This window comes from Glycine max, chromosome 4 (assembly GCF_000004515.6).
Source record: "Glycine max cultivar Williams 82 chromosome 4, Glycine_max_v4.0, whole genome shotgun sequence".
Classification (NCBI taxonomy): Eukaryota; Viridiplantae; Streptophyta; class Magnoliopsida; order Fabales; family Fabaceae; genus Glycine; species Glycine max.
The window spans coordinates 40,811,565-40,828,784 of NC_016091.4; the positions used below are offsets into that span (position 1 = coordinate 40,811,565).

Below are 17,220 nucleotides of genomic sequence, written 5' to 3' on the forward strand. Positions count from 1 at the left end.
TTATTGATGGATCTTCTCTGACCATGCCTGTCAATAACATAACAAAATTTAAATGACAATTAACAAAAAATGAACATAATATGAACATAAAATACGTACCTACTACACAAGTAGCAATTAAATCTGAATCAAGTTTCTTGTGATCTTGTGTCATGGTCATATTTAGACATGTGCGTGGTCCACCCCATTGTGTGACTTTCCACGTATCTGTTTTTTTGGATAAAATTGCCCTCATATAGAAAGGGCAAGGACACTCTGCATTTTTATTCAAGCAACAAACCACATACTTGTTCGATTTGCTTTCAACAACTTTCAAAACTTTGATGCACCTTCATAACATATTGTTTGAGTGCATTTTTGACCGCATCTTTACTATCAAATTTCATGCCAACATATAATTCTTGGCCAACATTAAAGGTCGACGGCATCTCCAAACCGCAAATGTCCTCTTCATCAGGATAACTCCAATTGATATTGTTATAATGTAAAGCATCATTCCAAAATGGATTTTCAATTCGTTGTGCACCTAACAGTTCAAAATAAAAATTCAAATAATGCTTATTTAGCATTAAATTCAATTGACATCAAATAATAAATGTATTGTCTAATTTTTTAATTCAGCAACTTATACCTTCTGCTGGGTGAACAATTCTTACTGGTTAAGGAATGTCGGTGACTTCATCGTCTGTATTAGATATACCGTCAACACTGTCATCTTCGTCTAAAGACTCTTCAACGTATGAGTTAGACACAAGATAATCATCATCATCATGATCATCATCTTCGTCAAGATTTAAATTGCTCATATTTGTTGGCAGTTTTGTGTCATCGTTAGATACATAATTTCCACATGATGTAAGGGAATTTGCAGAATGAAACATTGAACCACCAGCCACATCCTTTTCTATGTACAATTCTAGAACTGACATTTCTTGTTGTTGTTTAAAACTTTCCAGCATCGTCTCAACGTCTTCGTCATCACAAATTTGCAAGGCAATATATTTTCCTGACACTAAAAATCTATAGCTGATAGCAGAAATAATTTCATTATTTTGTAACTTTACCTTATCTCCAATTTTTTTCTTCAAAGCATTGAAACTAATTCCACGTTTAATCTGAATCGCTTTTTTACTACCTTCAAATATTACACCATCATTATCTTCATATACCCTTCCAGTGAAATACAACACTGTTATAACCGAATTCATCGTGTACCTACAAAAATAATATTTTAACACGTCAAATAAATTATAAAATGGGTATCACAAAAAATCATTACTGGAACTTCAAAATAAAACTTTATTTTAAAAAAAAATAACGTCAAATCAATTTCACATTAAGACACTTTTAAAAAAATGAACGATTTCAATGTAATAATTTTAAACTAATGAAGATGTAATCAAAATTATTAAATTTAAATAAATTTCACATCAACACACTTAAATAACACAAATAATTTTATAAAACTTTAAGTCCAAACTAATAAAATCTAATCACAAAAGGTCCCTTTATTGGAATTTCACATTCAATTTGTCTTTTAAAATAATTTAATTAACTTGAAATAAATTTCATGGGACACACTTAAAAAAAATGAATAATTTCAACATAGTAATTTTAAAGACAAAATAAAAATATTCATGAACGAAGTTAATAATTAAATAATTAATCTTAACAATAATAACTTCAAAATGAAAATAGGTAATTACAAAATTACTACAAATATATTAAAATAAATATGATACGAGAAACAAAAAAGCATCGTCAAATAAGTTATTATGGTGTCTTTCGTTAAATGATTTGACGGAAAAAAATATAACAAAAATTTAAGCGTATTGTTATGGTGCCTGTAATTTCTAAGTGTCTAAATATCAATAGCATCAATCATTTGTACAATATCTCAATTAGGCAGACATATAAATAATTAATCTTCACAATAATAACTTCAAAATAAAAATAGGTAATTACAAAATTATTACTACAAATATATTAAAATAAATAACACTTTCAACTTCAACGCATATAAATTTTTAACACACCAACAAATGAACCTAATCTAATTAAAAAAAATACTATAACTTCATCTTAAAAAAACACCAACATAAACACACTTCAAAGAACACTCATAAATTTTTAAGACACTAATATAACATAAACACCAACACCAACTTAATATAATTATAAAATAACTATAAACTTCATATTCAAAACAATTTTTTTACTCAACATATTTTCTTCAAATAAATATGATGATATAATTGTTTTTTAAAACAAAATTTTATTTTAACCCTCACAAATTTAACTCAAAAAAATACAACTTAATTACAAAAAATTATAATAAACATTTCACATTCATACTTTTTTCCGGCATCAAAAAATTACTTCATAAAAATAACATTCATGCAATACACATTTGAACTTTTATACCTTAAAGTTGTACCTTAAACCTGCCTTCAACAATGTTTTTAGGATTGAACACAAAATAGGATAATAAACAATTTGAAACTCACTATTTTTTAAAAAATGCACATAAAATATGGATCTGCACCTTTATAAAGATATCAACTCTTAGTAATTTTCAAGAAACGCACATGAAATAGACGGAGCTGCGGTTTATAAAGGAGCTCAAATCGCCATTGAGAATGGCTACTTCAAGTTCAAATCGCCAGTGCTACTGGCTACTCCCAACTGCAGCGCAAATCGCCAGTAGCACTAGCGCTTTCAACTGCAAAAAAGTTGTCCCTCCTGCAACGCTTCCTGCTGCACGTAGTATGAGCAAACAATCCCCTACCCTCAACTTGCCAGTCAAACTGGTGAGTCCAAGCTCCTGCAAGGCACCAACAGCACTGGCGACACCAGTGTCAGGTGTCACGTCACCAAGGGAAGCGCCAATACGAGCTGCGATTTGCATGTGCTCTACGTAAAAAAGAGCATCATGCAGGAATTACTTTAGAAACAGACCCATTTTGGGAAAATGTTTCTAAAAGTAACCCCATACAGAAAATTTGTCAGGTTTGGCTTGACCCCCCCTTGCTGTTGTTCTTGGATCGGTTGATTCTTCTTCTTTTCTTATTTATATATATATATATATATATATATATATATATATATATATATATAAATAAGAAAAGAAGAAGAATCAACAGATCAAGAACAACATATATATTCGGGAGCTACTATTTTGGGGGGAGGTTGGTTGGGTGCCAACATAATTGGGATGTGATCAACCCCTTCCCTTAGCAGTCTCCCTCTTTTGCTTAAAACAAACAACTCAGACTGTCCAATCCTTGGCTACCTAACAAGAATTTCATTAACAACAACATTCAAGGAACCATTGTTTTGCACTGTTTTATGTATTCTTTTCTTCGAGCTTCCTCTAGCTCACAGACAAGTATACTTTCTGCTTTGTCTCTTTAGACAATTACATCAAGTATTCTTTTTTAGCCAAGCCTCTTTTGGCTCTACGCAAATCACTAAGAAATGCTTGCATGAGAAATCAAAGACTATATGCTTAGAGAATATTCACACTTAAAATTCTAGTTTCTTCAATTTGTGTGAAAGAATTGCTCTGCACTAGTTCTCCTGAACTTTTATACAGTACTAGATTACGTCTGTTACATTCAATTGAAGTTCTCTTGTTTTGCCCATAATTTGAACGTTGGTCTAATAAATGTTGCATTTTATGCCTTTCATCAACTAGGCACTCAGAATTTGATAACCATCTTGCTTATGTCCCTTTTCCTTGTATTAGAGTTTAAGAGCAAGTAATGATATCTCTTTTCAGAGTCAAGTACTTTGTTGCCACTATTCTCATGGTCTTGTTTGTTACTTTTTCTTTTTTTCATGTTTTTTGATGCGAGAATTGGTAGTCTTCTACTTTTGTCTTTTATATTGAAGGACGAAAATTTGAATCTTCTCATATGAGCTTCTACTTTTATTCGATAAGCTAGTCTTCGTAGTCTTTTCCTCATAAAAGACAAAGCAAATAAAACATTTGGACATACGAACTCTTGAGAAAAGGTCCATGTCTATAGGACAATCCATTCTGTCAGAAAATGTTTAAGAAAAAGTTCAAATCCACATCGTCCCAAATTTCAGAGATCTGTAACTAATCATTCAGCTTATCCAAAAATTGGCTTCATCATAGTGAAAATTTATTTTAGTTTAAAGATACTTACATTGATTTAGAAGAATCGTTACTCTATTTAGTGGAAAAAGCTTTTGGCCATTTGTTGAAATTGATATTGGAGATCACAGAATATGTCTTTAGCAGATTGACAGTAGATGAAGGTAGGAATGATGTATTTAGAGACTAAGGTCATGATTGAGATCATATTTATGTTAACAAATTTAAAGGAGATGAGGATCTTGGCCATCAGCATAGGAACAATAACTGAAGAGTACTAGTAAGAAAATAAAGGGTTCATGAACTCCAAGCAATATTTTCTCTATAACACATCAATGAGATTCATTCACATCAGACCCTTTGACTATAACCAATAGTTTTAAGAGTGTATCTGTATAATACAAGTCGTTTTTCCTTTTGTTTCTTTTGAAGTGATCTATATATAACACCACATTTTTAACTAACATGTTCAAGCTAAGAATGTTTCTTTTGTTTCTTGGCCTGCCATTGTTTGATATCAGCATCTATCCTTGCCTTAACCCTTGTCTTGAATCCTGGATATGGTTCATATCCAACAAATTGGAGGACCTGCAAAAGCCAATAATATCAAATCAAATCCCCCTTGTTTCAATTGTCAAAGAGACCAGTCCAAATACACATGACAAACAATTACCTCTAGCAACACGAAGAAAGGAGCCATCAGAAAAGCTTGGGCAAGGTTGTCCAATAGAGCTGGTGCACGTTTCTAACCGAGACAAACAATGGTTAAAACATAATTGGAATGTAAAACCTCTGCATTATGCATATTGTAATGGCATCAATCCCTTACCTCAAACACGCCATGACCAATAAACTGTCCAGTCCAACAAAACAACTGAGCAGCCAACACAACCTGAAGATTTCCATCACAAACAAGTTACAATTTTATTCAATGTACAATATCACATGCTCTTTTTATCTCTAACAAAAAAGCAGAAGCACGCAAATGAAGATAAAAAAATTGATGCTTAATCATGTCAAGATATGGAAAAGTATTGAACAGTCCTGCGGAGCATTGATCTGAATTTAGAGCATGGTTTGATTTAAGTCTACAAACTTAGTTTTGAATGAAATTCATTTCATAAACTGAGTTTTCAAAAGCAACTCTCACTTTGCTTACGTTTCAAACTGACTTTCAAGGCAAGATTAAGACAAAACTCAGCTTCCAGTCGCACCCAATTGAAAACCAAACAAGAAGCCTTTTCAGTTTTACTTTTTGAATGGATGTTGGGGCCTCCCAACTGACATCATCCGATTATCAATCGTTGTTAGCAAACTAGGTATAGCAATCTGAATCTCATTCTATGTGTTCCATTGCTTAAAGAGAGATTTTTTTTTCCCGCAAAAATTAGCATGAGCTGATGAGAAAATGAGAAAGAAACATTAAACTGAAATAGCGTTCATCTAATGACCCAATTCTTTGTCCATCCATTTCGCGGTTAGAAGAGATGTAATATTTATTTTTTGCACTTATCAACATATGAATCAAAAAAAGATTAGAACAAAACAAAAGAAAAAAGAGCTGAAACTGTGCATGTTGACTCTAGTGTACTTCCCAAGTATGCAAAACCATCCATAACAGAAGCAAAAACATCGTCGTGTTGAGACTATAAAGTGATGATGTAAAGCAAATCCACAGAAGCATTTACTCAAGTCTTAAACACCTGAGCAAACAAGTCAGAAGCAATCAGAGTTCACACACACAACACAAACGTCAAAAACATTTGCCAAAGGCCCCACAAACATGTAAAATTATCTGGGCTCCATCCAGACGAAAAAAAAAGCATTTAATTCACTAAGCAAAAAATTCGTACAAAAGACACCGAACAGAGAAAAAATAAATTCGCGCAACAAAAACACAACACACAACAGAACCAGTTAAAAAGAGCCACACAAATAACTTCTGTGGTCAAATAAATAACCCACTAGAGTCAGCCTACTAGGAAGAGAGATTTGGATAGTACATATAAAGTGATAGGTTCTAATTTCAGCAAATGAAAAGACTATATTGTACGGATAAAGAGGATGCGGATTAGTATTAGTTTTATTTTTTATTATAGGAAATGTTAATTTTATTAGGAAAGATTCAATTTTTTTCTGTTAATGATCGAACCCACTTTATATCTTTGTGAATTAGTGGCAGTACCTTCCAGGCGAGTGAAAAGCCGAGGGAGCTGGAGACGAAGCTGGAAGCGACCCAGCAGAAGAAGGTGAGGAACGCGGCGAGGGAACCGGCCTTGTAATCCAAGGCGACGTAGAAGAGGGCATAGAAGAGGGTGGAGAAGAAGCCCCAGTTGAGAAGCAATACTGAGGGAAGGAACCCTAAGGTTAAGAGGGGTGGGGTGAAATAGAGGATCATTTGGCCCGTGAAGAGGATGGGCCACACGAAGAGCATGTGGATGGCCACGTTGAAGGCGTTGTTGTGGTACGCGCCGTAGAACGCGAAGTGCTTCTCCAGATCCAACAGACCCATTGAATCCTGATGGTTTTGGACCAAAGAAATGGAACAAAGCGAAATGAATAATGGTTTTGGTTTTGGGGATTTGTTAATTGGAGTCTTTCTTTTGCTCTGTTTTGGGGTCTACGACGTAGGAGGATTGGTTGGGAGGATTAGAGTGTGAATGATGCGTTCGAGAACATTGAATTGATGGGTGGCGCAATCTGTTTTCTTCTAGGGCGTGCGAGGAGATGCCCTTGCTGACATGGGCGCACACGTAATTGTCGCCAACAGATTTTGCACGACAAGTTGAATAAGATAAGCGTACAGATCCACTATAACGTAGATTTGGGAATGAAGGAAGTGAGTAAGGAAACAAACGATGAGATAAGAAGGATGACTGAAATGGAAAAAATAAAAGAAGCCAAATGATCATTTTACTCATTTATTTTGATTAAAATGATTATTTATCTTTTATAAAAATTTATTTTGTTAGTTTATTTTTTTTAAAGATTCAAAAAAATTATTTATATTTTTTAAAATTTACTTTGGTCTTTTATTATTTTTAAAAGGTTCAAAATGATTATTTATCTTTTAAAAAATTCACTTTGATGTCTTATCTTATTTAAAATATTCAAAATGATATTTTAACTATTCAAATATATTTAACTTTATCTTTCAAATAACACTCATATAAATTATCTTTATGAATATATTTAAGTAGTTGAAGGATTATTTGAAATCATTTAAATAAGATACGGTGTTAAAGTTAATCTTTTAAAATATAAATGATTATTTTGAATATTTTAAATAAAATGAAGGAAAAAAATAATGTTATGGATAAGATAAAAGAATAAAATGATCGTTTAGCCAAAAATGAAGATAAAAATGTGATAGAAAGCAAAAACAAATTAAAGTATTAGTCCATTTTGTTTAATTTTTAATTTTGGTCCATTCATTTCAAAGGAAATATATAGTATCTTTATATGACAAAACTAAACTAGAATAAAAAATGTGCATAGGAAAAGTTATTTGTTTTTTCTATGTTGTATTACATGTATAGCACAATTGAAACACATATTATTATAAACCAGAAGTTTAAAAATCAAAATAAATTTATTGTTTGGCACAATCGGTCAAGCTATTCTTGATATATGGTCATGGAAAAAATAACTAAAAATTCATATGGGCATATGTTGAATAGCTACGGGATTCTTCAATTAAATATTTTCTCATGTGCTACTTGCTCCCAAGAAAACTTAATAATGAGACCATTATCAAAAAAAGTTAGAATGAATCTCTCACATTTTTATAACAGATTTGCACCCATCATATGAACTATTTAAATATTTTGCAGTTTTAATTGATGCATCAACTAGATATTCACATGTTTTTTTATCGTCAACTTGCAATTGGCTGGCATGTGCGAGATTGTTAGCTCAATTAATCCAACTAATAGCTCATCTTGATTATCCAATTAAGAAAAGTAATCTCGGTAATGTTGGTGAGTTTACATCTCATGCTTTCAATGAATATTGTATGTCTATTGGAATTGATGTTGAATGTCATTAAATACATGTTCATACATGAAGTGGACTAGCATAATCACTTATTAAACATATAAAATTGATTTCCAAACAATTACTTATGAGATTAAAACTTCCAACTTTTAATTGGGGACATGCAATCTTGCATGCTACATTATTGATTCACAATAAGCCAACAAATTATCACAAATACTCCCCTTTACAATTAGGCTTTGGTCAACATTCTAAATGAAGTACTTGAAACACACTAGAAGGGGGATTGGATAGTGTGATGGATAAAAATTTAGTCTTTCAAAAACTTTTAAAAGCTTTTCTCAAATAGATATCAATGGACAATGGGTTTCATCCAAGGGGTTCGAAATCACTATGTGCTTAGAAAAATAGTTCACAAAACTCGAATACAGTAGTGTAAGAGCGACTTATAGAAAAAAAAAACTAGTTATATAGAAGCAATAAAGAAACAACAAAGGTTTTCTATTGGTTCACCCCAACTCTTGGGTTACATCCAGTTCTCTTTCAAATCTTGAAGGGTTTTCCTAATCAATTCTTTGATTACAACCAAGTATTTTCTATGTCACTTTTTGGCTACAATGAGTACTTTCTAGGCCACTCCTGGCGCTATGTTTAATCTCCCCCTAAGATTAAGATCCAAGTATTCTTTGTCACTCCAGGCTTTCACAAACAATATATATTTGATAGAAAATGTATTCTAATCACTCAAGGAGTGATTATATAGTAAGCTCGAATACAATGAAAATTCACTAACTTAACAAAGCTACAATTCACTCAATTTGCTCAAGTTTCCTTTGTCTAGTAAAACTGACCACATTACAACACTTGTTCATTTTGTCTCAAATTATTCTCTTATGATTCAACCAACTTAACACAAAACATCTTCAAGCTTTATATAGACTTCAAAGCTCCGATCTGTTGAGAGCTCCCAGCTAGCATTTGGCACGAGGCCATTACTATGTAGAGAAAGAATGGGGACCACACACACTTTTTGCAATATATCTTGAGAGAAGTACAATCTATCAATGTCACCTAGTGCTCAGAGCTGACTTTTAGCATACAAATCGAAAGAAACATTAACAACATAAGACAAAAGGAATTAAGAATGTCAAGACAAAACAATTTGAATCTTCCTTTTTGTGTGTTATGGCACGAGTTTCTTACTGAATTTATGGACATTACTTTCTTGTGATTGTTTTCAATACTTGAGGATCAAGTAACTGTTCCATTGCTTTTGTACTGTGAGCCAAGTGCTAAAGCACTTGTTTTCTTAGGATTGGACGCAGAAACAATATCATCCAATGACTGATACTTTGCCTATCATCCAAAGCCTTTCAGTTCATGCTTTTTTGCTTATATCTCATAAAGATAAATAAACCTATAGCTTAAGCATGAAGAGTTAATACATAAAATTTATACTTTGTTAATATCAAAACCTTAGGGATTTAATTATTTGGTACAATCCAATGTAACTTGGAAGTAGCCAGACTTAACAATCTCCCTTTTTTTATGATGAAAAGCAGTATAAATTTGGATACCAAAAGGATAAGATAAGAAGATTAAGATTTGAGTATCAGAGTAGTTTAGGATGTACTGTTGCACACCACTTACTCTTGGTTTGTGTCTCTGAAGAATATATCTTTGACATTCAACAAACTTGTTAATTATCAAAGTATAAAGAGATTTTTCAAAAACATAATCAAAGCAAGTATTGCATATTTAGAGCAATTATGTTATTATAATGATTAAGCAGATTATGTGAAGATAAATGAGACTCTCCTTGAGTTCATCTTTTTATGCATGTATCAAAATATGTATTAATTAGAGCATACATAGTATACGTGTAGGAAATTAAAAAAAAAACATGAAAACACACATACATGACCACCAAAACACTTGTTTTATTAAACTTGGCAGGGAGTACAAGTGTTTTGTAAATCAAAATTCCTATTCTACTTTATCCCTCTTTGTCATTATCAAAAGACATGGGTTTGAAGAGAAAAACAAAAATTACTTGGGACATCATTGTCAACCCTCAGTGGACGGAGGTCGAAGGTTTGATGGTGGTGCACAAGATTTTTAGTGGTTGCAAGTGGAGGAATAGTAGTTGGAGGTGGTTAGGTGGCTGGAGGCAACCATTGTTGCATTAATAAGTTAATGTTGAAGAGCACTAGGTCATTGAAAGACTTGAGAGATGAGTCCAGAGTATTATTTATGAGCAAGTTGGTTTCCATGCATTCAACAAGGAACCTTTTCTCCATAGTTTCTTCCAAGTTGGCTTGTTGAAAGAGCAATAACTTTTGAAGGCGCTCCTCAGGCACACTAGTTGGAGCAACGACGATCAAGGGGGTTATTTCTCTTGGAGTACTAGAAGTGTTTATTGTTGTAAGTGCATCATCAAGGATGGGTTGAGAAGTAACTTCAACAAGCGGAGATTCAACTGCATCGACTTGGGGTCCAAAATGAGCACGTAAGTTGTTGAACAACTCTTCAAATTTGAGCTTCTCCTATTGTTGTTTAGCTTTTGCCTCCTTCTACATCTCCATTAGCTGAAGGTTAAGCTTGTCATGTTTTCATTGGAGTTCAGTAGCCATTCCTTGTCCTAGAACCTAAGGGTTCTGATCAGGAGAGAATGAATGCTTTTTGAGTGTAGGATGCCTAGTCCAAGTAGTAACAATTGCCCTTCGCATTGTAGCTTTGAGATACTTGTGCAAGTTGAAAATGAATCGAGAGCAAAGAGGAGGAGTATCATGAATGAGGCGTTGATAAAACTCGTTATCTCCCTCTTGCCTCAAGAAACACATCTACTAATCATTGAATCTATAAATCTCTGTTGGACGCAAGATTTACACCATGCACATATGATTGGAGGTGTCTTCCTTGTTGTACTCTGATGTGGATGCAAGACGAGAGTTTTCATACATGTCTTTGAAGTAAAAAAGCATGGTGTTATTTTGATCGAACTCAGCGTCTGGTTTTAGAACAACCGTCTTCTTAGCTATATCCTTAATGAAGTACCTGCTTCAATCGTAAGGAATTGGACGTAGGACAATGTTGTCCTTAGGACCAGGGTGAGGCATAGGTTTAGTGTGAGGAGGAACTTTGCCTTTCTTCTGCATGAACTTGAAGGTGGTGGTTGGTTTGCTGTGAATACCAGGAAGGTAGCTTGGCCATTGGCCAGTCAATCTGCACTGCATCATTATCATCCCAACATTCAAGATGTCATCCTTAGTCAAAGGAATGGCTTGATGGCCATAGAATAAAGGAACAAATTGTGACATGGGAGTGAAGACTTGGATGTGCTTCATCAGAAGATGGGTCAATCTGTTGGGCATCAATCTTCCGACACCATCTAATGATATCTTTATCATATCTCACCATTTCTCTGCAAGCCTCTAATGGAATCTTGTAAACACTTTTGCGTAAGGCCTCTGGGGATTAAGGCTTGGATACGTTAGGATGAATACGCTTCCAATTTGGTGGAGGAAGAACTTCAATCCCTGTAGGTGGATCCAGTTCAATAGAAGAGGGTACTACTTCATCAACATTATGAATGGATTGAAGGCAGGTGACATTTTCATCAATGTCCAATGGAAGTTGCGTCCAATCTATTGAAGGTTAGAATTTTGTATCTAGTCTCTATTGAATGTTGTAAGAATTCTTAGAGAGAAAGGCCATAGGAAATCATAACCTTGCAATGTCTTCTACAATTAGGTTGGGTTCCATGGCGGGTAGTCCTTGATGGTGGATGGGAGATGGAGGAGTTTGATGTTGAACTTCATCGTCCATGTCAGTAGTGGACTCAGTTTTCTTCTTTTTCTTAAGGTGAATAACCTCATTTCTTCTCAAACTTCTTTCAAATTGTTGGACTGTTGAGGTTTATTTGCAAATAGGTGGAATCTCTACGGGTGGAGCATCATTGGCAGCAACAACAACACTTGATGATTGCTCACCCTTCGAGGAGGAACTTGTGGTGTTGGTTTCACCTTCTTCACTTGAGGTGCAATGGTCTCATCCAAAGAGGGCGCAACTTTTCTTTTCCGAAACACCAAGCCATCTTCGTCATCCTTAGTCTCACTGAGTTCCCTTAAGCGTTTTGCACTTCTGGACACATGGGTCATTGCACCTATTGCTTTAGGAGCAACGAGAGTGGGAGGTGACATTGGGGAGCCAAAGTAGTCTTTGACGAAGGAGCATCCATTTTCTTCTTAGTTCTCTTTTCAGCTTGAGAAGTGGCTGCATCTATGTACACTCCTTTGTTTGCCTCAACAACTTTCTCCTAAATTGCGTCCAATTGGTCATCTCACCTAGTGTTGAGTCCAAACTTCTGATGGAGTTCAGAGAGAATAGAATCATCAACATGGGGAGTCTGCTAGAAGGAGCCATCATCAACCGGCCTTATCTTCAAAATGTTATCTTGGCTGAAGGCTTTCTGTTTGGGCAAAAACACCTCGTCCAAGTAAATTCTATCTTGTACTTCTACAGGTGTCTCATACAAGATCTTCCTAATGACTCAGTGGGCCTCAAAAACTTTTGTTAAGACAACATTGTGGTAGATGTCCTTCCCAATGCTCTTTTCCTTCGTCACCTCAGTTGCAAAGCAATTGAAAAGAATTTGGGGCAAGTCAAAGGGAGTGCCCTCCATTATATGGTACAAAATGAACTTGTGGGCATTGGACAGGAAGTCTTTAGAGCCCTATTTGTGGGCATTGGAAATGAATTCACTAAGGCTGTGATGGTTTGATCAGAACCCAGCGTGATTGGAAATAGTGAAGATCATCTAAGTTGTTATCCTTTGATCACGACCAACCATGGAACTGAGTACGAAAATTCATCACGGGCGTGATTGGTTGATTACGACCATGATCAGAGTGCGCTGGCAATAACTTAACCTAAGGCTATAAATAGTATTTTTTAGACCTTAGGAGGGAGTCTTGTATTCTTTTACGATTTTTGAGTTTTGAGAGAGAAAAAGCACTGTTAAAGTCCCCACCCCAAGGGAAGCATGGAGATCACAATTGGGAAGCTTCCTCGTTTGGATTCCAATCCTCTTGGTATGTTTGCACTTCTTTTTAGGATTTCTAGTTTATTCATGGTTGTTGAATATTTAGTATTATTTTATGTATGGTTGCTCGTTATCTTGCTGAATTCAGAAGGCAGCAGTGTAGTGTCACTGTCAGCTGTCCTTCTCTCTCTTATGTATCTTGTATATATATATGTCATTTGAAATCAATAAAAGCTAAGAGAGAGAGAGAGTGAGAAAATATCATCACTCACTTCAATCTTCTACTTGGCATCAGAGCAGGTTTGTCCGCCGTCGTCGCCGGCCACCTTTTTTTCTCGGTGAAGACAGGGCTGGGTGCGCCTCGAAAAGCGCAATTCACCCCCGGAGGTCGTGTGGCCAAACTCCCTGCCACGCGCTGTCACGCGCCGCCCTAGTCCCATGCCAGTCTCAGCGCGTGAAGGCCGCGCGCCGCTCTTCAATCACCGGCAGTTCACCGAACTTGTCCCAGCAGCCTCGTTGTCATCTCCTGAACACATTTCAGGCTTTGGTTTTCGTTTTCGGCAAGCTCTTCTGTCAACCCTTGTGTTTTTCTTCTCCTTTTGCGTTAGGGTTTCTGTTTGTGATCCGAAATGGCTTCTTCTGGACTGTTTTCTCTTTATCTGGGACCCCAACCATCACAACTGCAAAACTCAACTGGAAGAATTACTTACCGTGGTCTGCTTCCGTGGAGCTATGGTTTCTCGATCAAGGGTACCATGACCACTTGGAGAAAGGTTTTGATTCTGTTCCAAACGAAAAAAAGACCTGAGTGCGAAAGCTTGACTATCAACTCTGTGTTGTGTTATGGCAATCCGTTGAGCCAGATATCTTGGAGATCCTTAGATCATTTAAAACGTGTCGCTCTTTTTGGAAGAAGGCCCAAGAAATCTTTGCTAATGATATCCAAAGCTTGTTTGATGCAACCATGAAGGTTACAACCCTCTAGCAAACTAGGCATGACATGATTGCATATGTAGGTATGGCTCCGATTATAGTGGAAGAGTTGAGAAAGTTTCTAGTGGCTGATTCATTGGAAGAAGTGAACAGAAAATTGGACAAATTCTACATGGTCCTCATCCTGAGAAGCTTACATTCAGACTTTGATCATGTGCGTGATCAAGTCCTTGCCGGGGACCAAGTTCCATCAATGAATTCCCTCGTCACTAGACTTCTTCGCGTGCCTCATGTATTGAAGGATGAAAACCCTGCTGATGTTGTGGAAACATCAGCCATGGTTGCACCTCATAGGAGAAGAGGAGGCCGCAAGAATAGAGAGGGCCACAGTGGAAAGGGTGGACGTCCTCATTGCACCTACTGCAAGAGGATGGGTCACACCCAAGAGAATTGTTATTCGTTGCATGGCTTTCCTGACAAGGTAGTGCAGGTTTCTAGGCTAGAGAAATCAGAGTCTAGGTTCTATGATGAGGAGTATTAGGAGTATTTGAAGCTCAAATCTGAGAAACCTAGCAACCAAGCTCAATCTTCATCTGTACCATGTTTTTCAACAGCATGTATCTCTCAATCCATTGAAGGTCCTAGTCCTTGGATACTTGACTCAGGTGCCTCTGATCATATTTCTGGTAATAAGTCCTTTTTTCATCCTTTTCCTTTCCAAAAATTACTCTCCTTGTTACTGTAGCTAATGGCTCCAAGGTTGCGTCTCAAGGAAGTGGTCAAGTTTCATTATCTCCCTTTTTGAAATTGAATTTTGTATTATCCATTCCTCAGTTTCCCTATAATCTAATCTCATTAAGTCAGTTGACTCGTTCATTAAATTGCTCAGTAACCTTTACTGCTAATTCTTTTGTTATTCAGGAGCATGGGACGGGTCGACTGATTGGAGAAAGACGTGAATCACGAGGACTTTACTATTTAGAATCCAGCCTACCGGTGTCCTATTTTGCAACTTCAAAACCCAAACTTTTGCATGATCATCTGGGTCACCCAAGTTTACCAAAACTAAAGATGATGGTTCCTAGTGTTAAGAATCTTCGAGTCTTAGAGTGTGAGTCTTGTCAACTAGGAAAACATGTTAGGTCGTCATTTTTGCAAACTGTACAAAGATGTAACTCGGCTTTCTCTACCATTCATTTTGATATTCGGGGACCAAGTCGTGTTACATCTTTTGGTTTTCGATATTTTGTAACCTTCATTGATGAATTCTCCAGATGTACTTGGATTTATTTAATGAAAGACAGATCTGAACTTTTGCCTATATTCATGTCGTTCTATAATGAGATTGAGAATCAATTTGGAAAAACAATTAAGATTTTCATAAGTGATAATGCTAAAGAGTATTTCTCTCATGATCTCTCTTCTTTTTTATCTTCCAAAGGTATCCTACATCAGTCCACATGTCCTCACACACCACAACAAAATGGTATAGCAGAAAGGAAGAATCGTCATCTCCTTGAAACTGCACGTTTCCTAATGCTAAATTCTAATGTTCCTACACATTATTGGGGAGATGCAGTGCTTACTGCTTGTTTCCTAATTAATAGGATTCCTTCTTCTTTCCTTGAAAACCAAATCCCTCACTCAATTGTCTTCCCTCATGATCCATTATTTCTTGTTTCTCCTAAAGTGTTTGGTTGTACTTGTTTTGTTCATGATTTGTCTCCTGGTTTAGACAAACTTTCTGCTAGGTCGGTCAAATGTGTCTTTTTGGGTTATTCTCATCTTCAAAAGGGTTACAAGTGTTACTCTCCAACCACAAAATGGTACTATATGTCTACGGATGTAACCTTCTTTGAAGACACATCCTTCTTCTCACCCTCCGTGGACCATCCTTCTTTTCTCCAGAAAGTACTTCCAATTCCTTCTCCTTGTCCTCTAGGTAACTCAGACCAAAATGTCAATGTTGTCCCATCCTTATTCAACCAGTCCTCAACTGATGGATCGTTCTTATCCTTCCACCTCTTTTCATCATTCTGACTCAGATTGGCCCATTGTCATCAGGAAAAGTACTTGCTCTACTCGTAATCCTCATCCTATTTATAATTTCTTAAGTTATCACCGTTTTTCTCCTTCACATGCTGCCTTTGTTTTCTTATTATCTTCCTTTACTATTCCTTCCAATGTTCATGAGGCACTTGATCATCTTGGCTGGCGACAGGCTATGATTGATGAAATGCAGGCTCTTGAAAATAATGGTACTTGGGAACTTGTTCCCCTTCCTCCTGGCAAGACAACTGTGGGTTGTAGATGGGTCTATACTGTCAAAGTTGGGCCCAATGGTGAGGTTGATCGGCTTAAAGCTCGCTTGGTAGCTAAAGGCTACACACAAATATATGGTCTTGATTATTGTGATACTTTTTCTCCTGTAGCCAAAATCACTACTATTCATTTTGTTTCTTGCTATGGCTGCTATACGTCACTGGCCCCTCCATCAGCTTGATATTAAAAATGTCTTCATCCATAGTGATCTTGAGGAGGATATTTATATGGAGCAACCTCCTGGGTTTGTTGCGCAGGGGGAGTATGGTCTTGTGTGTAAGCTTCACCGATCTCTCTATGAAGCAATCTCCTCGAGCTTGGTTTGGTAAATTTAGCCATGTGGTTCAACGTTTTGGACTAAAACGAAGTGAAGTTGATCATTCTGTTTTTTTTACTATCATACATCCCCTGGAAAGTGTGTTTATCTAATAGTCTATGTTGATGACATAGTGATTATAGGGAATGATACTACTAAGATTGTCCAGCTAAAAGAGCACTTATTCAGCCATTTCCAGACCAAAGATCTGGGATATTTGAAGTATTTCCTTGGTATTGAGGTGGCTCAATCAGGAGATGGTGTTGTGATCTCTTAGAGGAAGTATGCTCTTGATATTCTAGAAGAAACAAACATGCAAAATTGTAGACCTGTTGATAGTCCTATGGATCCAAATCTGAAGTTCATGACAGATCAGAGTGAAGTTTATCCTGACCCCAAGAGATATAGGAGACTTGTGGGAAAGCTCATTTATCTCACCATTACAAGACCTGATATCTCATTTTCCGTGGGAGTGGTTAGCCAATT

At 36.0% G+C, this 17,220-nt stretch overlaps 1 protein-coding gene across 1 annotated transcript; it reads right to left on the reverse strand.

The window, feature by feature from the left end:
• Window positions 1-4,539: 4,539 nt before the first annotated feature.
• LOC100499802 (uncharacterized) lies at window positions 4,540-6,685 on the reverse strand. The gene is given in 4 exon segments (NM_001249308.2): window positions 4,540-4,711; window positions 4,797-4,868; window positions 4,953-5,015; window positions 6,309-6,685. Coding segments are annotated over 4 exon segments (576 nt in total). The 5' UTR covers window positions 6,636-6,685; the 3' UTR covers window positions 4,540-4,597.
• Window positions 6,686-17,220: the final 10,535 nt, after the last annotated feature.